The sequence below is a fragment of the Dunckerocampus dactyliophorus genome, chromosome 15 (assembly GCF_027744805.1).
Source record: "Dunckerocampus dactyliophorus isolate RoL2022-P2 chromosome 15, RoL_Ddac_1.1, whole genome shotgun sequence".
Taxonomy (NCBI): domain Eukaryota; kingdom Metazoa; phylum Chordata; class Actinopteri; order Syngnathiformes; family Syngnathidae; genus Dunckerocampus; species Dunckerocampus dactyliophorus.
In genome coordinates, this window is record NC_072833.1 from 10,085,286 (window position 1) to 10,111,805 (window position 26,520).

The window sequence follows — 26,520 nt, forward strand, 5'->3', positions numbered from 1 at the left end:
ACAAACACATCTATTAAGAATCCCTCCAAGGGAGCTTGGTGGGCGAAAAGGGAAATGGAATGTCTGCCAAACAAAGCTCGACCTCAGCCCCCATGGCTGCTGCATCACTGCCATCTGTACCCATAAATCCCCCAACTCACTTGATGAAGCAGCGAGCACCCTCAAATGTGTATCCTTCCTCCCATCCTGTTGGTAAATCTGCAAAGGACAGGGGAGATAAACAGCATTACAGATGTGCAAACATACACGCATACCAACACACAGGCACACACCCGCATAGCGATGCAGTGTCTGGACTGGAAAGCGATTTTTTTTGTGTGTGTGTTGCGTTTCCACCACCTAGATTGCGTTTTTGCGAGGTCTGCATAACATGTTCGGGTAATCTGCAAGCATGCATCTGTATTCTTTACAGTGCAGATGTTTTTTTTTTATTATTATTACTTTGTCATACCCACCTACCGACACGCGCTTTTGATCCAGCAAAGCGAGGAAAAATATCGTTAAAAATGCGTACTTGGAAAAAGTGTGTCGCAAAGTGTCCAGGTGGATTAAGAGGCGAGCAGGGGAGGCTGTTGCTTTGCTGCAGTGAGCCCTCCTCTCCGACTGCAACTTCTCCACTGGCCCTTCTTCTTTTTTTTGGCTTGTTTTCGCACAAATATATGTATAAAAACCCACATGTAACTTGCCTGGAGTTGTTCTGTGCCCCGTTATGACAGCCTCTCCGCTTACAGGCTGCAACCAGGTTGTACTCTTCGCTTCTTCGCTGTTAATGGGAGAAAAAACGGAGGGAAAAGGTGATCAAAGCGTCGAAAAAACACAGACCAACTAATAATAATAATCAGGCCTGTCTGATAAAATCCACGCGATATTTACTTGATAAAGAATATACGTCCATCGTGGGTGACGCCGTAACTCCAAGACGGGGGAAGACAGGAGAGCCAGTCCGGGTTAGGATCCGCCGCCATGTCTGTCTTCTCCTGCTGTGTCGGGGCTGCGGTGCGCGGCGCCGTGCCAAGCGCGTGCCCGCCCGCCCGTGTGAGCCTTGGAAGAGGAGAGAACGCGCCTCGGAAGAGAACAGAGTTCGGAGTGGGCGGATCAATCCAAATATCGGTTGTATCAAAACCAAAGGTAGTATCTTTATTGGATCGATATGAGCGTTTCAGTTTTCTTCTATGTTTATGGTTACATTGTTGATACAGTTGTATAGTATAGTAGAGGTGAGTGGATCGATCCAAATATCCATCGCAGTGATACCAAATGTGTCGGGTTGATAATGACTTACTGAGTGATTTTTTTAACTCTTCTGTTTGCTACATACTGTGAAATTATCCACAAATAAGTTTGTTTACACAAATATAGAGAAAATCTTTATTCTGTGTTTTTTTATTTGGATTGAAATCATAATCAACAATGGCAAAATCACAAATACATTCAATGAGCTTGACAAATTTCAAGCAAAAATATCGGTATCAGTATCAGCAATATTGGCCCAGTGGGTACTATGTATCGAATCGATAGCAAAAATTGCAGTATCGCCCACCTCGACCGAGGAGACACCCATTAAATGATTTCTGCCAAAATGCCAGGAGGCGGTAACCAATTATGCAAGACTTCTGTTGTGCAAAGAGAGTTTGCATGCCTTTTAATAAATGATACCTTACTGGCAGTTTAACTTACTGCACATTTTGGTATCGATCCAATACCGAGTAAAAACAGGATCCTCAGCTGTGCCCATCCTTGCTACAATTATGCTTGCAACATTATGACTTCATTATTGCAACTTTACTTTATTCTGGTCAAGTTTTTTGTCAGTACATCGCAACTTTTTCGCATTTTTTCCAATTTTACTTTGTTATTTGCAAGTCTATTCCTGTTTGACTTTATTCACACAGCATTTTTTTGTCTTTTCTTATTCTTTGCATATTGTTCTTCATGGGAGCCGAGCTTTTAAACGTATGAGATAGTCCATCACATTGAAGACAGGTTCAAGCATATCTCCTGCTGGTAGCAGAACGGCCTAATCCTCAATCCCTTCCTGCAGGCCTAATGCAAGCTAATGACAGCGCTAATGCTCAGTAATGAGGGGCTCATTTTTAAGGCTTTGTCTGTCAGATGGCAGCGTATTTTACAGTGTTTCCTCATGTATTGATCATCCATCACAACACATTATGCCCAACATCCAGCCACAGAAATCGGTATGTATCTTATTATAGCCACCGAAAATAATAAAAGCAACACTTCTGTTTTTGCTTGCATCTTTCAACTCCATCCATCCATCTATTTTCTATGCCGCTTATCCTTATTAGGGTCGCGGGGGTATGCTGGAGCCTATCCCAGCGGACTTCGGGCGAGAGGCGGGGTACACTTGGGACTGGTTGCCAGCCAATCGCATGGGGGTGCCTTAGGCCACCCCAAAAGCATCTCGATCGAGCCAGTCTTTGTGACTAACAGGGGTTTAAATGGCTTCCTCCCTCCTTGAATCAGCCGTGTAATCGACTCTTCGACACCCATCAAACAGAAACACGGCATAAATGCAAAAACTGACAGGCAACACCCAAAATAGTAAAACTTTATCAAACAAAGCTTGCTTCTCTGCCCCCTTTTCATCATACCAGCTCACGCTCGTTTGTAAACAAACCCCCACTCTGCTTTGTGCCACAGCCTCATGTACAAATGCGTCGGGCCTCTCAGCTTCAGAAACCGGTTTGATCATTTTGATTGCGAAAACGGTGCAAGACTTACGTTAAGTTCAACATAAGTGTTAAAAACTCGGTCAAGTGTCTGCGTTATTTCTGTTGTCTGTCGTCACAGGAGGTCAAGACTGAGTGGTTGGAAATCCATCATCACCCAAATAAACCATCCCCCATCCCTGTTGTTGTCACCTCGGTCCCCAAGGTCTGGCTTACACACTTATACAAGACGCTTACAGGCAGACCACCGCCCACATCCAACCCCCAACTCACACACCCCGGTGGAGGTCACATGGTACGAAGATCGTAAAGTCCAGGCCAAGCACTGGGAATGTTATCCATTTGTGTATTGGCACAGTATATGTGCAGTATATGGTGGATTAGTATGACATAATAACTCATTTTTACAATAAATATGTCTGATGCCAGCAGAGAAGGACAACAAGATGATGTCGTTTCAACGGAGCAACAGGTGGCCAACCTTCTGCAATCAAAGGGGGTGGATGTGGATGTGGATGTCAACGGCATGGATACACGCATTCCGGTGTCTGGGAGGAATAACACCACCACACCCGTCGTCATCAAAGTTCATCAACGAATAAAACAAGCAGAGCTGCTGAAGCAGAGTCGGAAGCTGAAAGGTGCAAATGGCAACATAAGGGGTGTCCAAAGTGTGGCCCAGGGGCCACTCTCAGCCCGCAGTCCGCTTTTTATTGGCCCTCGGCATATTGTAAAAATTGAACAAATTGATTATTAAGTAGTTAAGTAATATCCTTTGTCACCTATAACACAAAGCTAAGATGTGGATGTTTTGTTCAGATAGCTTAGCATAGGCTATATTGCTATACACTGGATTGCTTTTAATATCTTTAACGCACAAAATGTACCAAAGTCGCAGACCCCTAACTTTACATTTTTCTGTAGAGAAAAAATTTGGACCCCCCTCGTCTACACACAACTCGAGCACTGCCAAGAAAGCACGTGACTTGAGGAAGGAGGGGGAAATTCGAGGCATTCAAGTGCCGACTGCAAAATCTACATTAACTTAAACGGAGGACCAGAGGAAGCCAAAGTACTTTGTTATCAAAGACATCAAGGAACTGGACAAATATTGACATCGGCAAAGCTATGATGTGAATGAATTATCAGTAATAGATATGGATAAAGGGTAGGATTAAATAGGCTTTGCTTTTTCATTCTCCTTGTTGGACATGTTGAATTGGGGACACATAACCATGTGATGTTCCCTAATGTAAGTTAAGCATGTCTGAAACAAATCAACCATATCATACCACACCATGGTCGATCAACCCGTATCTTCAGAGCAAAGAAACAATAAACATAACCAAGCTGAATTTAACTATTATTTACAGTGGAACCCGCTTAAGCCAATCACACTTACGTCAACATGTCTGTGTTGATCAATCCGTCAAGTCCTCGGGCCTGTACTACGAAGCAAGATTTCCCCTCATCCTGGATGAGTTTGAGGATATGCCTTACTCCGAAGCAGGCTCGCTTCTTAGCAGGATAGGGTGCCACAGTGACTTATACGTTGGATTTAACCTGCTTGTCAGGTTACGTTTTGAGATACAAGATAAGAGCCAAAAACACTATGCAGTCCACTGACCAGTAACAGATCACATCCTTCACTGACACAGCCATCGTTCATTAGAAACGACTTTGCCGATTCAGCGCAGACAGCAGGAGTAATTCAGGCTTGAAAAGCAAGTATTTGCAGAGAATGGGCTGCAAAACACTTTTGATTTTGTAGCTTCTGGGGTTGTATGTTAAAGTGCCAAACTGAAACAGCGCGCTTGCAGTGGACCATAAAAAGATAAATAGTTCTTTTTCACATACCCATGATCTGTTTTGTTGTTCCTGTTCATAAAAGTGAAATGAATCTCAGATCCCTTCCGTATTTATCGCCATTCCTGTCATGGCAGCCCCGTCAGCCCCTCGGAAATCCAGTGCTGCAGGGTCTTTTCTTCATTTTAGTTTTATTTCTGTCAGCTACATCAATGTACACGTCATGTAAGTGCTTCAGTGTGACCACTACCAAGGACGTGAGCATCGTTACACGCATGGCACGATTTACCGATTTGAAGATGATAGATTGATACTTTTTTCCCCCAGCAGCTGTGAAAAAATGTCACAATAAACTTAATCACTTAAAAACTATCGTCATGCTAATCGAGACATACAACAAAATGCCCACAGCAGCTCTGTTATATAAGAGCATAAAATATATGAAAGCAGAAGAATCAAAACCCCTAAAAATATGTACAATTGAAGAAAAACGACATAAACAAACTGCCGTAGGTTGGCTAATCCTTTAGTATCGCTCGTTCTCCTTATGTCTCTGGCCAAAGTTACAAGTCAATGGCTAGTTTCGGTCATGACCTCAACCGCTTGTGTCGATGTCAGCCAATCCGAAGGGTGTCGACAAAAACGGATTCCGCTGTATAAACATTTGCTGTGAGTGCAGTTGATTCCTCCCTGTTAAAGCCATTTAGTGACTAATCCCCACCCCTCCGTCAAAGGCAGGTTCTTGGAGGATTACAGAGCCTTTTAGCACAGACTTCCTAATGAGATGCTCATTGAAGCAGTGCAGGTTAAAGACTGTGTAGATTGTTTGACTGTTGTTGACGGGGCTCAGTTATAACTTACTGCCGACAGAAATACCTTTTGGGTTGAAATCTTTCAAGATTATTAAATGATTTTGTGTCTTTGCCTTTGTTTGTTGATCATGACTATAATCAGAACAAAACTTACAGTGGTGTGAAAAAGAACATTAAGGCTCGTCTCAATTTTGCCAGAAAACATCTCGATGATCCCCAAGACCTTTGGGAAAATACTTGAGACAAAAGTTTAACTTTTTGGAAAGTGTGTGTCCCATAACATCTGGCGCAAAAGCAACACCGCATATCAGAAAAAGAACATCATACAAACAGCAAAACATGGTGGTGGTAGTGTGATGGTCTGAGGCCGTTTTGCTGCTTCAGGAGCTGCATGATAAATAGAACCATGAAATCTGCTGTCTACCAAAAAATCCAAGTCTACCAAGTCCACCTCTGAAAGAAAAACAAAATGAAGACTTTGTAGTGGCCTAGTCAAAGTCCTGACCTGAATCCTATTGAGATGCTGTGGCATGACCTTGTGCCGCTTCATGCTGGAAAACCCTCCAATGTGGCTGAATTACAACAATTCTGCAAATACGAGTGGGCCAAAATTCCCCCACAGCGCTGTAAGAGACTCATTGCAAGTTATCACAAACGCTTGAATGCAGTTGTTGCTGCTAAGGGTGGCCCAACCAGTTATTAGCTTTAGGGGGCAATCACTTTTTCACACAGGGCCCTTAACAATGAAAACTGTCATTTAAAAACTACATTTTGTGTTCAGTTGTGTTGTCATTGACCATTTTTCAAATTTGTTTGATGATCTGAAACATTTAAGTGTGACAAACATGCAAAAAAAAAAAAAAGAAGAAATCAGGAAGGGGTCACACCCTTTTTCACACCACTGTATTTGTGAAGAATGTAACAATCTATAAATACAACAATAGAAGACAATGCAACATTATCATCAAAATGATAGTTATTCCCTTTCATTACATACAATTGTATGAGCAGAAAGACATGTTCACGGGTATTACACATTCGAGGAAGCAACTGCTATCTTACAGTAGGAGTGGTGCAGGCAAAGTGATTGCGAAACGAGCAAGGATACCCTCGTTGCATTTCATCACATATGCTCATCTCTTGCTTCTTCTCAATGGGAGAGGAAGGAAGAGGGTGGAGGGCGGCGGAAGTCTGAATCTGAAGAGTGAGCAGGAATGGAAGCAGCGCATTTTAAATGCCATGCAAACAAATGGTAATTTCAGATGACTCGATCAAGTACATTTGCACTATCGAGACCACCTGTGGTATTTGGTAATGCGTGTCAGTCAGTGCACATAGCATCAGTGATTGTTCCGAGTGTCACCCTATTCCATGCAGCCGTTGATTACTTTACACGTCAAGCATTGCACATATCAGTGAGGGATCTGAGTGTCACTCCAATTCCGTGCTGTAATTGGTTACTCTACATGTCAGTCATTTCTGTCAATTGGGAAATGTATTAGCAATTGCTGTGAAACAAAGAGGGGGTAGGATTAAATAAGCTCTGCTTCTTCCTGCTCCTTGTGGACATGTGTAATTGTGATACCTGAAGTATACTGAAGTGAAAAGAGTGTTCAAATAAATCAAACCCTTACCAGGACCATATCATTGCACATAGCAACAGTGAGTGATCTGAATGTCACCCCCATTCCATGCGGTTGTCGGGCACTCTACATGTCAATCATTGCACACAGCATCAGTGGTTGTTTGGAATCTTATCCTGATTCCATGCAGTTGGTCCTAGTTTAATGAGTGTTATAGGATTTTCTGGAAGTTGCAAAGCAGGAAAGCATGAAAGTGAATTTTCTTGCCTGCACACGACTTTAGGGCTTTTTATGTGGTCATTAAAAAAAACAATAGCAAAATTGTATTAAAAGAAGGTCTGTTAAGACGGTTTGAGTCGATTCAATTTGATGAACTTGTCTTGTTCACTCGGGGAAAATACAAGACCAGGCTTCTACCAAAAGGCAGACAGATGTATGGAACTCCTTCAGGGAGAAATCAGCACGGATAATTGCTAATTCTTTCACATTCCATGTTAGCAGTTTTGAAAATTGTGCCCATCAGACAAGTGCAGATGGGACCGGGTATGCGGTCCTTTGTACGTGAGAAAAATGTGCTCATTAAGACGCAACACCATGCACACATTCAGCAGCCGTGAAATCAATATCACCTTGCGGAATGCATCCTAACTTTTGCAGTGGGATTAGTATTCATTCCCCTGTTTGTCAGGATTAAGCAGCTACGCGGACGTCTTTTAACATACATAAGTATATAAAATATTGACTTATATGTAAAACCAAATTGTTTACAATAAATATTTCAGATTCCTTGCAAATGTATTGATACCCTGGGCAAATTTTGAGTTAAAGTAATGGTAATGATTTATTTGGAGCATTCTTAAAAACATTCAAGTTCAGACTTGCACAAGTCAACATATCTAAAAAGGTGCAGGAAGAAGCACATCTAATTTAATCATACCCCTACCCCAATCACCACTAGCTTTTTCACTATACTTCCTTCCTGATGTATTTGAATGTGCGTCCTAACATATAAGCTTTAATGGATCTCTAGTATTTTACTCAGAAGCCAATCAGATGCTTTGTGCAGGATGGTCACAGGGCTGTGCTGCGATACAAGCAGTATGACGACAACGTAAAGTGCAGTACTGCAGATACGCAATGAGGCGAAACACGGTGCGCTGGTTCACAGAGAGGACACAGACATGCATAGTGTGTCATTTGTTATTTACTTTTTACGAGAGAAAATGGAAATATTGTGTTCGTCCAACCAAAACATATCCATGTGCTGTCAGTTTATTTACTCAGTCGCAGAGAGTACTAGGTACTAGAGGTGGACGGATTGCCCCAAATAGCAATATTATCAATAACAAAAAGGTAGTATCAATATCGGGTCAATGCTATTGTGAGCAGACTTATATTTTTCAGTTCTTTTGTGTTTACTTTTTCAAACATCTGTGTTCTTTGGTGTTGTTCTTGTCATTACATTGTTATTGCTACTTTTACAGCATATATTGTTTACAAACTGAGGGGATACGTTCTGTGACACAGGAGGGCACTTTTGCTTTTGTTTATTTTGCTCAAACAATTGCACCCAATAAAAGGGAGTAAGTGGATTATTTTGTTGATAGTGTTACATTGTCTTATTGCATTTACATATCATTAACTATTACATAATAAATGTGGTGATAAAACACTTTGTTTGCCTTTGTCCTGCGTTTCATTGTGATTATCATGATCAACAAAATAAAACTCCTAAATCAATTCAATGATCGTGAAAAATTTCAAGTAAAAAGTGTCAGTATCAACATGGGTATCGGCAATATAGGCCCTGTATTTATGCAGCATGGAACATTACACTGAAAAGGCTAAACAAAGATTTGTTTATTGCAACACAGCAGCAAAAACTGCTAACGGAGAAGCATTTATTCTATTCGACTTGGTGTTGACTCAATGCTTTGCAGCACTAGTGTGAGTGTGTCAATGATGTCAACCCTCCCCCTCAAAGCTATAAGCACAGCATTACAATAAAAAAAAAAAAAAATTGTATTAGTCGTTCCTTACGGTTTGAACACCACTCTCTTTTGCAAAAATTAATTAAAAAATGATCTGTTTCGTGGTTGACTACATTATCATGAAAACACGGGCTATTGTTGTAAGATTACTCCAGCTACAACTAAACTCTGAGTCCCCAACCTCATTTCCTATCCACACGGCCAGAAGACGCACTAGTACGTGTCTTACTTATGTCTTAAATGGCTTTTTTTCTGATTATCTACTATGTTGGATAATGAGTGTAAAGTGACTATAGGGGTGTTATTTTATGTCTAGAGGGCTCTAATAATGGTAAAAATTGTATTTAGAAAGTCATAAACAGGTTTTCTATGATCCAACTACGAAACTACTCTACTGTACTTATTAATATTGTATCCTACTTCATGGAAATTCACTTATTGCGGCTGGGTCTGGAACCAATTAACCGCGATAAACGAGGGATTATTGCCAAGTAAACAACAAAACAAACGTGTATAAATTGCAGAGTGGTTTCCAATGAAACCGCAGCAGAAAAATCGTGATTAGGTCACCGGTGGAGGAGCTTTCTGCGACCACTGACACGTGTCCAAAGGCTTCGGGCCGTCTGGGTGAGCGTCATCCTGCGGGGCAGTCGCAGGGACTTGAAGGGTTCCCGGATACAAGCCAGCACCCCTGCTTCAGCGGGCTGGCCCAGGTATTCATGGGAGATGTAGTTTATCCTCCTAAGCTGTTTGCTGTAGTACTTCCTCAGGTCACACAACTCCTCTGCTGCAGTATCGGAAATAATGGAAGCCCGGGATGGAGAGCTGGAGGCTGTGGGTGAAGCCATTGCATATGTTCCACTCGTGTGGGTTTTCCTTCTCACTCTTTGAGGGGTGGTGGAGTCGCATTTTGGTACGTTCACTTCAACATCCACCTCAAAAACATGTTGGGCCATAACGTGTGTCCCCTTGTCCCCTCCAGCTCCAAAAATAGGTTTACCTTGTTCAGCTAGCCTGGACAGGTCCTTGTGTGCTTTCTGCTTCCGCTTTGAAGGAGTAACGGAGTCAGTGACCATATCAATAGCCTCCTTACTTGAAGATGACACGTCCTGGAAGAAAAAGATGTGTTAGAGAAGAACTTGAAAAGAAGCTGTCGCATCAGCCTCTTGGAATTATATGGCTTACAACCGGACAGAGAAAAATTAACCTTTGCCCTTTTAAATAAAATGTAAAGAACGAGCATGATGCACTTAGTGAGAAGAAATCACCCCCTGAACAGCCATTGTGATCATTATGATGTTAGTCGTGCATAGTTGTGTACGTCTGAAATTCCATACAAGCAAGTAACTTAGCATATGTACTTGTTTTTCCCCCCTTGCAAAATGTTAAGTAGGAAAAAAATAAAATTTGCACAAAAAAATTATAAAATATAAATTAATAAATTATTTTATGTATTTATTCTCGCAATATTACAACTTTTTTTTCCTCACAAAATATAGATTTATTTTTTATATAATAATTTTTTAAAATAAATTTATTTATTTGAAATTGTAGAGATGCAAGTTTTCTCATAAAGTTCTACTTTTTTAACTTTGAACTTTTTGAACTTGAATTGTTGTATTGTTAGGAAAGTATAGCCAAAAATTTGGCTGAACAAAAAGGCGTATTACAAGAATAAATGTGTAAATTTAAATCTTTAAATCTTGAACTATTAAAACTATTTTTTTTTTACCAATATTCTCCTCTAACATCACTATTTTTGTTTTAATTGTAGCGTTACAACTTCCATCCATCCATTTTCTATGCCGCTTGTCCTCACTTGGAGCGTCACAACTTTTGCCATAAAATTCTACTTTTTAAAAAACTTCATAAAACACCGTTTAGATGTTGCAATATTAAGAGATATGGTCATAGTTTTGCAAGAAAATGGTTGTATTGTTGTATAGTCGAAACTTAGGTTATTACGAAAATAATGCAAATTTTAGAACTTTTTTCCTTGCAAAATTTGAAAAACTTATGTTAAGAGTATCAAGTCAAACATTTGATTTTTTTTTTTTTAAATAGATATTACAAGAAGAAATACATAATCTGAAAAAAAATCAAAGTCCAAATTTTGTGTCCACTACGAGAATACGTGATTTCTGTCAACAATTATGAGGAAAATTTTGTGAGAAAAAAAGCTGTTACGAGACTAAATACGTATGGTCTATTACTTTTTTCTCGCAAAATTCTGAGAAGTTAAGATTAATAGGAGAATAAAGTCAAAATTTGGCCAGGGAACAAATTAATGAATAAATCAACTCACACAGACTGCAACATCTAAAAGATGAAATACAGGGCAGATATATTCTTCAAAAAGGGGAGGGACTGAGCGATGGGGAACTATAGAATTTCAGACGTAATGAGTGTGGTAATAAGTAAAGTATGGCAATGACTACGGATACCAGAGATATACACCACAAGTTTGGGGATCTTACAGCCGTTAACGTGATATTTGATGAAAGAACGGCTATTGCCCCTCCCACCCTTCTTCCTTTGTTTTTGTTGATTTGGGGCAGGCGATAATGATGAAGTTAACAATACAGCAATACATGTTGACACAAACTGACTGTTTTTTCAAAGAATTTACCTCTTTGGGTCGACAATTTTATGTCATCAAAAGCGGTCGACCATGTACAGTCGTGTGAAAAAGAGTTTGCCCCGTTCCTGATTTTGGATCAGGATGATGTTGTTGTGAGGCCTTGTGTGACCTCTTGGATGAGTCGTTGCTGCGCTCTTGGGGTCATTTTGGTTGGCTGGCCACTCCTGGGAAGGCTCACTACTGTTCCGTGTTTTTGCCATTTGTGGATAATGGCTCTCACTGTGGTTTGCTGGAGTCCCAAATGACTTTATAACCTTTTCCAGACTGATAGATCTCAATTCATCACAGTTAAGTTATGTTTTAAGGGGGCTTAGGGCCATGTAGGTTTGGATTTTCTTTCTTCCTTAACAATAAAGTTTCATTTAAAAACTACATTTTGTGTTCAGCTGTGTTGTCATTGACTAATATTTAAAATTTGTTTGATGATCTGAAACATTTAAGTGTGACAAACATGCAACAAAACAAATCAGGAAGGGGGCAAACACTTTTTCACATCACTGTATGTGGACTTAAGCGGGCTCTTTTTAGTAATTACAAGAACACGGTGGGTCGACACACAGGTTGACAGGTTGTCAACATAAACAGGTTGGACTGTTAAAGGTTTTACGACAGCGACAGCAACTGATTAATTCATTTCGGAAACTGGTTTTGACAGCCAAACAAATGACTGAGCAGCGCTTCGCAATGAATTGTGTCCCATCATAGAAATTCCACTGAATGATACAAGATGAAGAACAATGCATCAAAAATTTACAAACATCAAGTGTTCAAATCATTCCAGTATCTGTAGAGTGCCATGCCACGAGCAGAAAAAAAGAATGATGGACTGTACTTAGTCAGCTTCTCCTCGGGGTGGGATGGGGGTTGGGCTATTATGTGAGGTCTGCCTTGACTTTCTTGGACTTTCTTGGGGTTTCTCCAGCACTCTCAACTGATCTCTTTACCACTTGGGCCTTTCCCTGGTCTCCCGTGGTATTTACCTGTTGGCCATTAACAACAGTCTTTACCTGAGAGGGGTTAAACTCCTACAGAGTCGCTGAGGACTGTGGATATCAATCAAGGAAGTAGCTGCGTATATCGATCCACAGTTAATGAATATAACAAAAAGTATGGATTTCCCTTTAAACGACATCTTCCTGAGGGGAAGCAACATCAGGTACAAGGATGATTGCTAAACTGAGCATGTGGTTTCAAGAATAGTTAGCGCTATTCAGAGACCTCAAATGGCCAAATAACTTCATTCCCCGAATACTGTAATACACTACAAAAAAGGCAGTCCATTTGCTGCCTACAGTATCATGTTCCCTTATAGCTTCAAGTACAATTAGTCGCCACTTCTTTTGTAGTCTGTTCGAACATCACTCCCTCACTCTAATATGAAATGACCGTTTTTTCATGGTTGACTACTAGTCAAAAAATATTGAAAGACAAGTTATATGTAGTCTTCTGTTCACTCGGTGTCAGTAATGTTGCACTGATGAGAGATTACATTGGATTAGATTACCTTCACATTGCCTGTAGTCAGCCATGGCATGTCTGACATGACAGTAAAAAAAAGTTCTCCTCCCATTCCATGTGGAAGTGGTAGGTTTTTGGCTTATTACTTTTTTGTCCTTCTTGCCCTCTCTGTTTGAAAACCCTTTCTTAAGTTGAGAATAAATAAATTGCAGGCTAACTAGTTAGCTCGGTAGCATGCTTTGTTTAAAGCGGCGTCCGTTTTGTGTGTCCCTGCAGTTACAGCTGAGCAATGTGTTGTAAACAAAGAATAATAGGCGTGTAAACGTGACTATAGGGGTGTTATTTCATGTCTAGAGGGCTCTAATTTTGGTATTAATAAACCAGGTCATAAAAAGGTTTTCTGTGCTTTAACTACGAAAACATTCAATTTATTAATAGTGAAACAGCTATTTCAAAAGTGTTGCAGCCATCATTTTTAGTTAAATGTTCCATTTTACCTGAAGTAAAGAAGCTCCTATGAAGTGTGCACACCTTAATATGGGGTGTTAATCACATTAGACCACGCCTGTCCTCATTAAACAAGTATAGCAACAAAATACTCAAAATATACATTCACAGTGTACAGTAGATTGCTCAGTTTAGCAATCCCTCGCCATGGTTACCTAGATTTTTCAAAAAGGTATTCGCTATCAGGTGGAGGTCCTCAGTGCTGAGATCACTGTATGAACATCCTTATGCTCTAAATGAAGTGATGTTAAGTAATTTCATTTATGATTAATCAGTACAGTGGTCGACAGGGGCAAATGTGCAGCAACGTCCAAACGCTCCAAACAAAGAAATGATCCTAAAAAAAAAAACAACACACAACCACCATAAAACCAAAGTTTATTTTTTTTAAGTGGGGCAGCCGTACCCCCAGGGGTATGCAAACTGTGATGGGGGGGGTATGTGAATACACATGAAAAACAATTAGCTGCCTGACACACACAATTACGAGCATGTGCCTGAACGCCTCAGAGCTCCTGCACACCTGTGTGCATTACATGAACAAACAAGTAAGCTTGATGTTTATGTTGTGTATTAAGAGTGGTTCATCTTGAATATTTCATTTATATTGGTGTTCATACTGGTAAAATACATACTGGTGGTATGTATTTTTGTACTTTGGATACTGGCTTATCATGTGTGTGAAACCTTCCCTTTCAATTTGGTATCAAATAAATATGCAGACTTAAAGCAATCGCAAGTGGACGAACAAAGTGAAGGAAAGTGAAGCTCAAATTGAACACATTCAAAAGCCTAGAATAGAAAAATATGTAGGACTATTTATTATCTGTTTAGCAGGGCTTATGTGAAATGTCATCAAAAACTCACCATGCAAAATACCAATTTTTGAGCCGGAATTACTTATAAAATGAAATACAGTATTACAGCATTTTACGACGCAGTGTTTAACAAAGACAAAAATTCTTCGGGCCAACTTTCTTCTGGATATCTCGCTCATGTCTTTAAAGACGGATATCCCTTTTTGTTCCGTGAAGTTGCAGCATTTCTCTCATGCAGTTGCTATTGGGGGTTTGTGTGTGTTTTGGGGATTTGCAGCAATTTATTTTCTCTTTTTAAAAACATTTGTTATCATGCAGCATTTATGTGACAGTAGAATTTTGAATTTGCAGCATTTTCCCATTGCATGTGTTTTATGCCGTCTGTGTGTTTTTGGTTTTGGATCATTTTTGTGTTTGGAGCGTTTGGACGACAACCACTGTAAATCAGGTTAAAGTGAAAATGAAATGCAGCAGGTGTATCGTGGTATGTTAATGTTTTTCACTGAATGCAATATTTTACAAATAAAACAAAAATAAACAAACAGTATATAAATACTATAACAATAAAGTAATTGACTCAGTGACTTACCTTAAGATGTAATGCACACAGAAAATGACAATATTCTAATAGACACTAATGAAAGACACATTATAGCCATTGGAAGAAAGAAGAAAATGGTTAGAGAAAATTCACAAAGAGAATGGGCTGAAAGAAATGTCACTCATTTCTCACAAACAGGAGAGCAAAAAGGTTAAGAGGAGCATGAAAATCAGAGCCAGATATTTATTTCCTGCATCCTTTTGAAAGTGTTGACAACTTAGCTTGTTCAGTTCTTTGAACAGCGTGTTACAAAAGCACTTAAAATTCTAATAGCGCTCATATGCAACTACACTCTCTGCATTTTGGGGTGAGGATAAAGTAAAAAAGAAGTATTTCCGGCCAATTGCTTTTTAGTTAAATGTATTTAATTACGTTTACTATGACTGATACATGCATGTCGGCAAAGACATGGCATGTGTAAAGCCGCTAAATTGGTTTAAATATGCATATTTTTTTACTATATTATACTATATATACACACTACTATAGGCCATATTCAACCACAAAACAGCGATGACTTATTCATTAGTATATTTTTTACAAGCCGTGACTGAGTGAGGCTGCAAAATAGGGATTACTGTATATTTTGCTTAATATATTTACCTTAAGATTGTTGCGCTTTAATGATTCAAATATTGGAAATCTGTAAACTATATCATCTGAAGAGGTTGGACTGGGTGTACTTTGCAAAGTCATTTTAATATCTGGGTTTGATTTTGCTGAAAAATTGAGAAATATGAAGTGCATAAACGGTCATGCATAAAGTAACACTTGACTAAAGCATTTTAAAATGATGCTTTCATATTATCGCAATACGACGGTGGTATTGCAACTTACCAATGAATGGCGAGCGTATGTTGCACGCATCTTCATGCTCAGCGTGTGAGAGGGGCTCTTCAGCAGGGGCGCTTTGCGGCCCAGTTTTAAGTAGAAGTGGGTCGTGTATGGCGTGAAACTGAAGTCTTCCCTGATTATAACAGACAGAAGACAATAATGACATGACAGAACAATGAAAGGCAGTATTTCAAAGTATTACACTCCATCATTTTTTACAACAATGTCCTGCGTGGCCTAGAAGAGGATATTCAAGAGGGTGCTGCATTGAGATTTTCTGGGGGGGCTAAAATGTCTAAAAAAAAAAAGTCATACCCAGGTAAATAAACCATTTGGAATGACGTCACTTTGATGTAAACAAAGCTATCAGACACATGTTGTCTTTGAAGATCGTTTTGTTTTAAATAAAGACTAGAAAGGCACAACGTTGACGCACATTCCACCTTAGGCAGGACATCCTTGCTGTTATGACAAAAGCTCACCCATCGACCAGCAGGTTTTTCCCCATAATTTCATTGGCTAGTTAATGCAGCATTACGATTTGATGTAACTGGCCACGTACGTTGAAGAGGGGCTGGTACGTTTTTACGCATAGAAGTTGATAGCCCTCAGCAGACAGGGCAAACAGTCTATTGCAGGGGTCGCCAACCTGTCAATCGTGAGCTACTAGTCGATCTTTGGGACTTTGCCGGTGTAGAACATTCTGAAAAAAATGCATTATCATATCAGTGCCCTCACTTCCCAAAGAGCAACCAACAGGCATGCATTTTGTCGTCCGTACGCCTCTCCGCTATCCAGCCAGCAACCCACAAGCCCCAGGAAGGAGCCCAGTCTCCAAAACCCGACCACTAGTACATCAGCTCGCCTCATACGCCGACGCGCCCTGCTCCGCTAGCAAAAAGGCCAAGAAAGGGAGGGAGTGACAGCGCTGCAGCCATGTGCTTGCGCACACAACAGTAATTATCGCACGTTAATAGGGCTCAAAGTCTCAAAGTTAGGGCACAAATAGAACTCGATAGACGTGCACCTCCAAAAAATATTTGAGCCATGATGCCGCCGCTCGGTTAGGGCTGTCCGTTGTAGCGCTTTGACCAGCCCCCCTCTCCTCTCTTGCGCAGGTTCACAGCCGAGACCAGTGATCTTGGTCTCAAAAAGGTTGGTGACCACTGGTCTATTGGATCGAGTGAGGTGTTCACCATTGTTTCTGTAGCAAATTCTGACAGTTTATATCCTTTATAAGGACACAAAAATGGAATTTTATTGAGAATCTGAAGGTGGATACGTAAATGTATTTATTTGCGTCACGAAGGCATCAAATGGTACTGCCCGCCCGTTTACCATCCTCAATCCATTACCATTAATACTACTCCACATAACATAAAAAGCAACCTGAGGTATTCTTGGAGCAGCAGGTGGATGATCACATCCTCAGCCTGGCACCGAGGCAGAGTGGTTGGCTCGATTAACTTCCTGCGCTTAGCGGGGCCCTTCCCCATCCAGGCCTCCACCAACTTTAGAGGCGTCAGCTTCTCTTGCATGGATGCTGCCAGCTCCAAAATCTGCACCACTTCCTTTGCATGTTGGGTAACGTCCACGGTAAGGAAGTCTGAAGATGTAGAGATGGTTATCAGTAATGGATGACGTTCACAAGCTAGAAATACTGCTCTCCTGTTATCTATTAACAAATACAACTTTTCATTTAATGGTACTAATTTAACAATATGATTCAACATACTGAAAGCAGTTTCCAACATTTTGGTTGCCTTACAGGGCACTCAGACTATGCAATCTGAATGGCCAACCTGGATATCTTATATAAGGTCATAAGATTATATAAGTCATTATATAAAGGTAATGACTCCTCCCACCAGTTATTAATAAAAACTTGGATAACAGAAGTAGCAAAAACCTTAAAAAATACTAAGTCAAAGTCTATGATACGTAAAACTGTCATCATTTTGATCGTTTCTTTCCACATTTCTTAATGACAACCGCCAACTTGCATCATAAAAATAATCAAAACCTCTGTAACTAATCCACAGTCATGTTAGATGCACTAAAACAGCAAAGTATGATGAAGTGATGACATGTAAAAGAGACAAAGCCCAAATGCTTTACAACAGTGCAAGTACAATCCAAGTGTAGTACAGTACGTGGAAGTACACTAACTGTAGTGCAGTACAAGACAAGATTTTAACACTTAAAAAAAAAAGACAATATGCAATCTACTAATATAATACAATGCTAATATAAAACTAATATCTATGTTACTCTCTTCTGCAATCTGTGTGTATGTTTCCAGCCCCGCCTCCACCCACCGAGACAAAGAGACTGTATGACTGACGAAAGAGCTGACTCCGTTCATGTCGTTATGTCTATGGAACAAATTTGCCAAAGTGCTGAAACCAATGCACAGAGTGAACCCTCTTACTGCCTGTTTGGAGGTGGGAGACGAGGAAAACAGACATGCATGCACATAGCAATATATTGAGGCTGGCAAAATTATCAAGTTCATTTTAAATAATCGCGTGATTAATTCATTTGTTTATTATCGTCCCAGGCCTAGTGCCCACGAGACAGTTTTTTTTCTGTACGAGAAATCTTGTCAGGTTTTCATCTCACGAGATCTTGTGACACCTCTACTATTCACGTTAAAATAATAATAATGGGATTAGTCACACATTTCCTGAGAGTACAGGGGGAAAAAATGTAATTACATTATTTAAGATGTAATATTACAGCATATGCCGTTTATGTTGATGCCCCTTATTTGGCTGACTGATGTCAAAATAAGAGGTTGTAAACATGAAAAAATCAAAAGCAAAACTAGCCATTGCATGCGCATTTATGTGTGACTTTGGCCAGAGACATAAGGAGAATGGGTGATAATAAAGGATCCTAGAACTTAGGGCATGTGTTGACACGATTTTCCTCCATTTGTGCATATTTTTATTCTGATTCTTGTGTTTTCATACAATATTTTATACTATTGTCTAACAGTGCTGCTGTGGTAATTTCATTGTTTGTCTTAACTGCAATGTCACGTACATGTGCAACTCTTTCTTCAGTGGCTAACAATCTTATTAAAAAAAAAAAAAAGGGAGATGGGTGCATTCTGAAGCTTATTTTGCACTGAACAGGAAGTCACTGTGCATGTCTTAATGCTGTCTAACGAGAAGACAGTAGTTCTGTTGCTGTTGTCATAATGAAGAAATACTATGACACATGTCGACAAACAGATCAATTCTCAACCACGTTGACGTCGACTTAACTTTGCAGTAGACATAGACATAGACAAATGGCACGGATTTAAGCGGGTTCCACTGTATTACAAGCATAAACTCATACCTGCATTAAAATGGGGACTGTTGAGGAACCTGTTAAGTTACATCAGTATATTTTTTACAATGATACAAATACAAAGTACATATATAAATATTAAAATGTTTAATCAAGCTAGCTGCACCATCGCCTATGTTAATTCCATTAAATCCCATATTAATCTTAATCTCATCTACAAGTCGCCCGCAGGTATGAATACGAAATGTTATTACCAGCCAAGTGCAATGGAACAATAGAGACAGATATGAATGAATACTGCTGCTAAGGAAGAGGGGCTTTGCTAGGATTTTATCAAACCTTTGCAATTTTACAGGTAACATGCAGCCAAATCCCCCTGAAGGGATGGACTTCACACAAACCTTTTCCATTGCGGCAAGCATCACACATGCGGTTGCATCCTGCGTCATCCCACACCTCGTCAAAATGAACAGCCATGACAGAGCGACGACACCTGGCAGCAGCAAGAAGAAGATCCCGTGAGGCTTTCTAAGATTACGGTGTGAAGGACTGAGAACGTGCTGTAGTACCTGTCCACGCTCTGGCAGTAGGACACCATCTGCATCAGCTTCTGTTGGCCAACATTTTCCATCACCACCATGGTACTGATGCGGAAGATATCAGCAAAACCAAAGTAGACAATGCAGTCTGCCGGACGATCATCTCGACCTGCAGAGAAACAAGACTTTCATTTTACATTTTTTTGACGACTCATTAGTGATCTTAGTGTGTCTACGGCACCTGCACGTCCACTCTCCTGATAGTAGTTCTCAATTGACTTGCTGATGGTGTGATGGATGACGAACCTGACATCAGGCTTGTCGATGCCCATGCCAAATGCCACCGTGGCGACCACCACCTAGCGGCACCGACACTCATATTATACTTTACTAGCACTTTTGACATACAGTGGAAATTCATTTTAAACAGCAAAAGACAGAATATCAACCAAAAATATCAATAAAAACATTTAATAAAAGGTTATAATTATGTAAGTATTAAATCCCCAAGCATCTGACTTTGTACTCTTTGTTAAAATCCTTGTTTACAGACACTGTCCAAAGCCAGTGCTTCTTCTTAGGACAGGGGTTCTCAAGTGGTCTCAACTAGGGACGTGTCACCTAATTCATATGATCAACAAATTACAAATACAAAAAATAAAAAATCTGAATACAACATAATACCCTTACCACAAATCAAGACAAAACATCAGACTATTTAAATAACCACCGTTTGCACACAATAAATCTATATAAGCTACATGTATACTATGCAACTATATACAAAAACTAAATAACTACAGTACATAACAAAAGCTATATAAATTACCGATATACAACTACAGTCATGGAAAAAAAATGATTAGACCACCATTGGTTCTTCAGTTTCTTGTTCATTTTAATGCCTGATACAACTAAAGGTACCTTTGTTTGGACAAATATAATAATGACAACAAAAATATCTCATAAGAGTTACATTTTTTGGCAGTACAATGCTATAGCTATTCATGTAAGAACACAAGTGATTTTGGTTGTTAATCGAGAGAACTGTGGAAGTTGCAAGTTTGGCCAAGCAAATGGGCATTAAAATGGATCAATAAACTGACTGTATAAGCAAAACTGAGCAAAAATGATGAGACTTGCTATAATTTCTAGTCATTAAATGGGAAAGGCTTTACAATTGAAACAATGTGAGCTTTCCCATTTTAAGAGTTCAAAGTAATACAGTTTTAAAATTCAAAAAATTTGTGATTGACTTTTTTCCGATTTTTTGACGCCCTCTGGAGGCCACCGTGTCCTTAGCATGTGCATAATAATGCATAGATTACAATCAAATATCAAAATTGCTCTCAATAAGACCACAAAATCAGATCTCTCACTTATGTCCTGTGTACCAAGGAGGAAGTTGACGAAAACATTGCTTAACTTTACTTTAAAACAAAAACACACAAAACAAGACAAACAATGGTTGTATTTAATGTATTTATTATTTTTATTTACAGTAATTTACTTTATTGGCGTTTGTTTTGTATTATTTTATTATTTATGTATTTGTTTTGTATTTATTTTGACTACCTGTCTGCGACCCACCAGTTGAGAATCCCTGTCTTAAGCCACTCCTTTGTTTGCTCTATGTTTCGGGTCACAATCATGCTGGAAGACCCACCTACGACCTATCTTCAGTGTTCTGGCAGAGGCCGGGAGGTTTTCATCCCAAGATTCTACAGTACAGGGGTTCAGTCCCTGGATTGTTATGCATTTGGCATTTGCAAATTCCGAATTGTATGACTTCAGGCACATTCAACTTAAAAAGTTTCACTTTAGCCGCTTGTCCGGAGCGTCACTTAATGCCCGAATTGTTAGGACTCAAATTCTAAATACCTGGATTTTGCCAGAGGTCCATTTGTGATGAGTGCGAGACTTATCGCCAGGTTCCATATTTGCATGGTAGGGATAGGCCAAGATATTCCTTTGTTGGAGTTCAGCAGACACGGAGTCTGCATCCTTCTGAGAGAACACATATATGATCCCTGTGGTGGAAAAATCATTTTTATTCCCATACAATTCATAGCTTGAATTATGAGCTTTTTTGAGTGAGGCTGTAGCGTTTTCACTGTAGTACCTGACTGGTCCTTGTATCGGTTCTTAATCAGTGAGGCAATGTCATTTATTAATGAGCTGTCAGAAGTTTTCACGCGAACCTGAGAGAAAAGAAAGATGCTGAGATTAACACACAAAATAAATTGTGCTTTTCTTTCAGTTAACCTCCCAACAGCCAAAAACCACGCACATTAAGTTCAGTGGAGACTCTAAATTGTCCATCGGTGTGATCGGTGCATTTATTCACATTTAGTCAGCATTTGTTTGAACAAGGAGTCTATTTTTTACCTTTATTTGCACAAAGGCTTGTGTAAGTGTGGGACTGGAGACACGGGTGTCCATTATTTAGACCAGTTTTCTAATCTTTATTGAGCCAATGTACAAAAATCTCACAGTACAGCCACAAGCAGACTGTGACTTCTCCTGTTGTATGAATGGCAAGAAGTGAATACACAGGTTAATTATGTGCCTTCTGCCATTTAGTGGAAGAGCACTGCATTGTTCTGCCTGCCACTATACATCACTGGCATAGATACAGTAGTAAATAATCATTTTCGGACCATTTAAGTGAAATTGGGCACACCTACACTAATGTGCCTGGGCACAATGGCTGGGAATCACTGAATTAGACAGAATTGTTACGGTCATGTTCCAAATGGGAATGGAATGTGTAACTGGCTCCAGTTGTGTGTCCTATTATTCTTGCCTTGCAGCTTATCAGGGTGCAGTTTACTGATCTCAGAACTGTCCCGCTTGGTGGAAACAATGCTACACAAGAGGTCATTACAGATATTACTTAATTATATGTTAGATATGATAGATATAATAGATAGATAGACATTTCAAACTAACTAAACTAAAATTTGTCGTTACTATAACATTTTATAGCTCATAGGCTCAATGGGAACAGTTGGTTTCAGCAGTATTGCCGTCATGGCTACCATACCTCATAGTAGAGATTGCGTCGGTTGAAGGAGTCTGTGAGTGTGATTGGCTTTTGTACACACAGAATCTTGCCACAGTCTTTGAGGATGCTGCTGGTTGCTGTGGCCGTGAGCCCAATCAGTGGTACCTTGGGGAACTGCCTCTTCAGGATGCCCAACAGCTTGTAATCTGCAGAAGGTAACACATATGCACTTAATAGTACAGCTTCATGCACAACAAACTTAATCTTGTTTCTTTTATGAGATTTGGAACCCCTTACCTGGTCTGAAGTCATGTCCCCACTGGCTGCAGCAGTGCACCTCGTCCACAGCGATGCGACTCAGCAGGGATGCATTGTTGGCTTTCTCCAGACGAGACATAAACATCTTGCTCTTGGCAATCTTCTCCGGAGTCACATAAATCATCTTAAATGGGGACTTCTTGTCAATCATACCAGCCATCACTACCTTAGAGTGTTCCTGTACATAGATGAGAACTATAGCTGGGTATTGGGGTGTAGATGCCCTGGACTATACACCTTTACAACACCTTTCTTGTGATTTCACTGCCCATGTCCAAGGGACGTTGACATAAACGGGTTCCACAGTATTACCTTGCCACTGGAAGCATTCAGCATTACTGCTGACACGCCAATGGACTCCAGGTACATGATCTGATCCTCCATCAGTGACACCAGAGGGGTCACAACCAATGTAAAACCTGCGCATACACACAAATATCACCTGTGTGTATTCAAAGGACATACACTATTACAGCATTTCATGAATGGTGGCATGTGTGCTGGGGTTTCAGTGTACCGTCAGAACAAATAGCAGGGAGCTGATAGCAGAGGCTTTTTCCTCTGCCAGTGGGCATCACAAGAAACAGATCTTTCCCTGCCATTGTCAGGTTGATGGCCCTCAGCTGCAGGGGTCTGAATTTGGGCAGGTGGAATGACTCCGTTAGCTGCCGCGTCACATCCTGAGACCACGCAAAATCTAGCAAGGTGATGGACGTGGGGAAAAGATGGAAAATAAATCATATTTTAGACTGTAAACTTTAAGTCAACAAAAACAATAAAAGAACATAAAGCAAAAACACAGCAAGTAATAAAATAAGAGAACACTTAGAACCCTATCCAGGGTTTAACTCTTACGAGCTATTTTTGTTGTCATTGTTATATTTGTCCAAACAAAAAGGTACCTTTAGTCGTATCAGGCATTAAAATTAAAAAGAAACTGAAGAAACAAGAGCGGTCTAATAATTTTTCCATGACCGTATGTCCAAAAAATACCCGTGCAACAAATATTCTGGCCAGTATTGAACCGATACCATCTCCAAAAATGGTATGAACACTATAATAACTATATACCCTACTTTATCAGAGCAGTGAATCCTCAACATGTCTACATGATGGTCACAGTGGGCCGAGTAGGAAAATGTAGTTCACACATAGAACTTTTGACTACCTGTGCAATCATACTGCTGCATTTCCTCCTTGCTCATGACTGAACCAGCTTTGGAAGACTGGCTTGATGAAGAGGATGCAGACGCAGATTCACAGGCATCCTCCAGTTTACACAGGAGCACAGTCTTACGGGAAGTCAATTCGGTTTTCTTCTCACGGAGCTCCGCGATCTGTAGCTCCACCAGCTCAAGCTCTGCCTCCACCGAGTCCAGCTCTTTCTGAACATCTGGAAAGGAAAATGTCAGGTATTGAAAAGGTTGCTTTCACAATGATATTGTTTCCTGTTTAATTGTGAGAGTAGTTTTGTATGGTTTGTGGTTTTGTGTAAACAGCTTTAATGCTTTTGAAAATAAAACTAATTAAAAAAAAATACTTTTTTGTTTGTGACACACCTGGAGGGTGCATCCCAGGAGTCCGTTTCACGACAGTAGGATTCAGACATCCAGGATAAATGGCTGAACTGAGCTCAACCAACCCAAAACAAGAGCATCTAGGCTTAATTGGTTGCACACAGCCCAAGCCAGGATGAGCAGACACAAGAGGAATGAAACCATCAGTGCACAGCATCAAGCAGCTTCCTTAAATAGACCCCGCTATCGATCACAGTCACCAATTCACCATGGCAACGAAAGTGCCGTACTTTTCCCCCGACGGAAGCGGAAATCCTTACAGGCTTACGAGACGGGAAATAAAACAAATTAAAAATAAAGGCAATACCACCACAGTCATAAAACAAAGACAGAAAGCATGGCAAAGTATTGCAGAGGCAATCTGCAACACTTTGTGCGTTAAGTAGTGCACAAATACTGTACACACTCACTGCTCCGCTGAAACCATCATAATAGAAATCTAAATAGTTAATTATTGTTATGTGTGTTGCTTGTTTAACAAATCAGGAACAGCGGTGTACAGTAATGTCTATGGGCTCTTTATTAGCGGTTTCCCCTCGAGCTCAGTGCCTTCTGCGTAATGTAGTACACATGCACATCCAAAACGTAGTCACACTGTGATTATGAATCCGTTTAAACTGTAGGTGAAATTGACTGCAGGTGTGAGTGAAATTGTGTATATGTAACTCCATCAGACTGTATAACTCTTATCCTGTCCATCAGACTGTATAACTCTTATCCTGTAGATGTGTATATCGGTTTCCATTTATGGTGACTGCTGACTGAGATAAGGGATGTGATTAAATATATACTGGACCTTATCCTGGTCTGGATCATTTAAACTGTAGATTTGACAAAACGTTTTGTTTTGGTTAGTGTTAGATGTAGTTACATATAGGCCTTTCTTGGCACACGTTAGATAGCGTGACCAGGATTTGATTGCCTTCTTTAGTTTACACTTTTTGATGCTTTCTTCGTCCCTGGTTTTGAGGGGATTGTTTTGTTCTCGAGATGCTCAATTTATTCCTTGACCTACCAGTGCCTTATTTTTCCCATCTGGTTGTTTCTATTTCAGAATAGGTTACAAAATACATTTAGAATATGACGAGGGTCAATAAAAAAACAAGCTGCGGGCCGAAAATGTCCCCAGGGCTGCACTTTGGACACCCCTGGACTATGCCTGACATCTTCCACAACAGCCTAGTACTGTGTAGACAATGAGAGCAAAGTCTTGCACCTGCAAAGGTAGTTATCCTTTGAGGCCAACACCTCCACTGTTAATTACTGTATGTCTCTCCCTTTCTGACTCCCCTGTGTCCCTATAGGATAATGTTGACAACCACCATTATGCGGCGATAAAACATGTGTTTGTTACCTACAGACTCACCATTTGTCGGAGCATCCATAATTATGATGTCCGGTAACTATCAGATGTATTAATATAATTCCTGCAAGACAAAAAATGAATGGTATATTTTTGCAGTACAGCATACACATGACGTCATTATTTGTATTAGTTGTCTGACACAACAACAGCAGGTTAGGGTTTTTCCTCCTTTATACAGCAAACTAGCCACGCTAACTTCACTGAGCAGGAATCAATAGCAATGCGCACGTGAACGAGCAAATTAACTATTAGCTTATGAATTCATAATCATACCCACTTATTGAAGCACCACGTCGACATTTTCTTCAACTAATAACGCAACTAGTCGAGGAATAGCTAGTAATACTGACCATGCAAACACTATTCACGCCGCTTTCCTTGTTGCTGAACCCACTTTCACGGTTGCTATGGTTCAACATTTGAGTACGAAATGTTGTCGGCCGCATATGCCCCGGGTTTTGTCTCCCAGGCTACCAACATGCATTATTTCTGGACTAATAAATAATAAATAATGTGGCATTTTCGTGATATTTACGGTAATAACTTTTAATATTCATTTAATTAAAAAAAACATAACCGTAGCCAAAATATGGCTATGTGAATATATGACGTGCCTGACAAGTAACAGAGTAGAAATAAATTAAGCATTCAGTGTTGCATTCAAGAAACACA

The 26,520-nt window shown here is 40.0% G+C and overlaps 2 protein-coding genes across 16 annotated transcripts in view; both read right to left on the minus strand.

The window, feature by feature from the left end:
* The window catches only part of LOC129168342 (pleckstrin homology domain-containing family A member 5-like), an 86,960-nt gene extending 85,852 nt beyond the window's left edge, over positions 1-1,108 (minus strand). For 9 of the 13 annotated variants that reach the window (XM_054753493.1, XM_054753500.1, XM_054753497.1 and 6 more), the window contains exons 1-3: positions 874-1,108; positions 687-763; positions 141-198 (exon numbers count right to left, since the gene is read on the minus strand). In XM_054753493.1, the coding sequence (XP_054609468.1) occupies positions 141-198; positions 687-763; positions 874-965 (227 nt within the window). In that variant the 5' untranslated portion in view covers positions 966-1,108. Of the gene's footprint in view, positions 1-140; positions 202-686; positions 764-873 lie in introns of those variants that run through there. The other 4 variants (XM_054753501.1, XM_054753503.1, XM_054753504.1 and 1 more) reach the window with 1 other exon arrangement.
* Positions 1,109-1,441: 333 nt separating this feature from the next.
* Positions 1,442-26,285, minus strand: recql (RecQ helicase-like). 3 transcript variants are annotated; one of them, XM_054753507.1, is made up of 16 exons: positions 26,199-26,284; positions 25,849-25,909; positions 24,074-24,298; positions 23,423-23,602; positions 23,218-23,324; positions 22,885-23,083; positions 22,627-22,793; positions 21,703-21,781; positions 21,462-21,610; positions 19,822-19,939; positions 19,611-19,749; positions 19,443-19,534; positions 17,131-17,347; positions 15,745-15,874; positions 12,356-12,503; positions 9,842-9,991 (listed from the first exon to the last, which is right to left on the minus strand). In XM_054753507.1, the coding sequence occupies exons 2-15, from the start codon at positions 25,865-25,867 to the stop codon at positions 12,396-12,398; spliced, it is 1,929 nt and encodes a 642-aa protein (XP_054609482.1). In that variant the 5' UTR covers positions 25,868-25,909; positions 26,199-26,284; the 3' UTR covers positions 9,842-9,991; positions 12,356-12,395. The 3 variants fall into 3 exon arrangements, with proteins under 3 accessions (XP_054609481.1, XP_054609480.1, XP_054609482.1); XM_054753506.1 differs by lacking the exon at positions 12,356-12,503 and having other exon boundaries at positions 1,442-9,991; positions 26,122-26,226; XM_054753505.1 differs by lacking the exon at positions 12,356-12,503 and having other exon boundaries at positions 1,443-9,991; positions 26,199-26,285.
* Between the last annotated feature and the right edge of the window lie 235 nt (positions 26,286-26,520).

Excerpts from the sequence above, each read along its gene's own strand:
- recql (XM_054753506.1), bottom strand. Across the intron at positions 23,603-24,073 it reads GCAGCAGTATGATTGCACAG|ATTTTGCGTGGTCTCAGGAT; the intron begins GTAGTCAAAAGT and ends TCACCTTGCTAG. Across the intron at positions 19,535-19,610 it reads TACTGCCAGAGCGTGGACAG|GTGTCGTCGCTCTGTCATGG; the intron begins GTACTACAGCAC and ends TGCTGCTGCCAG.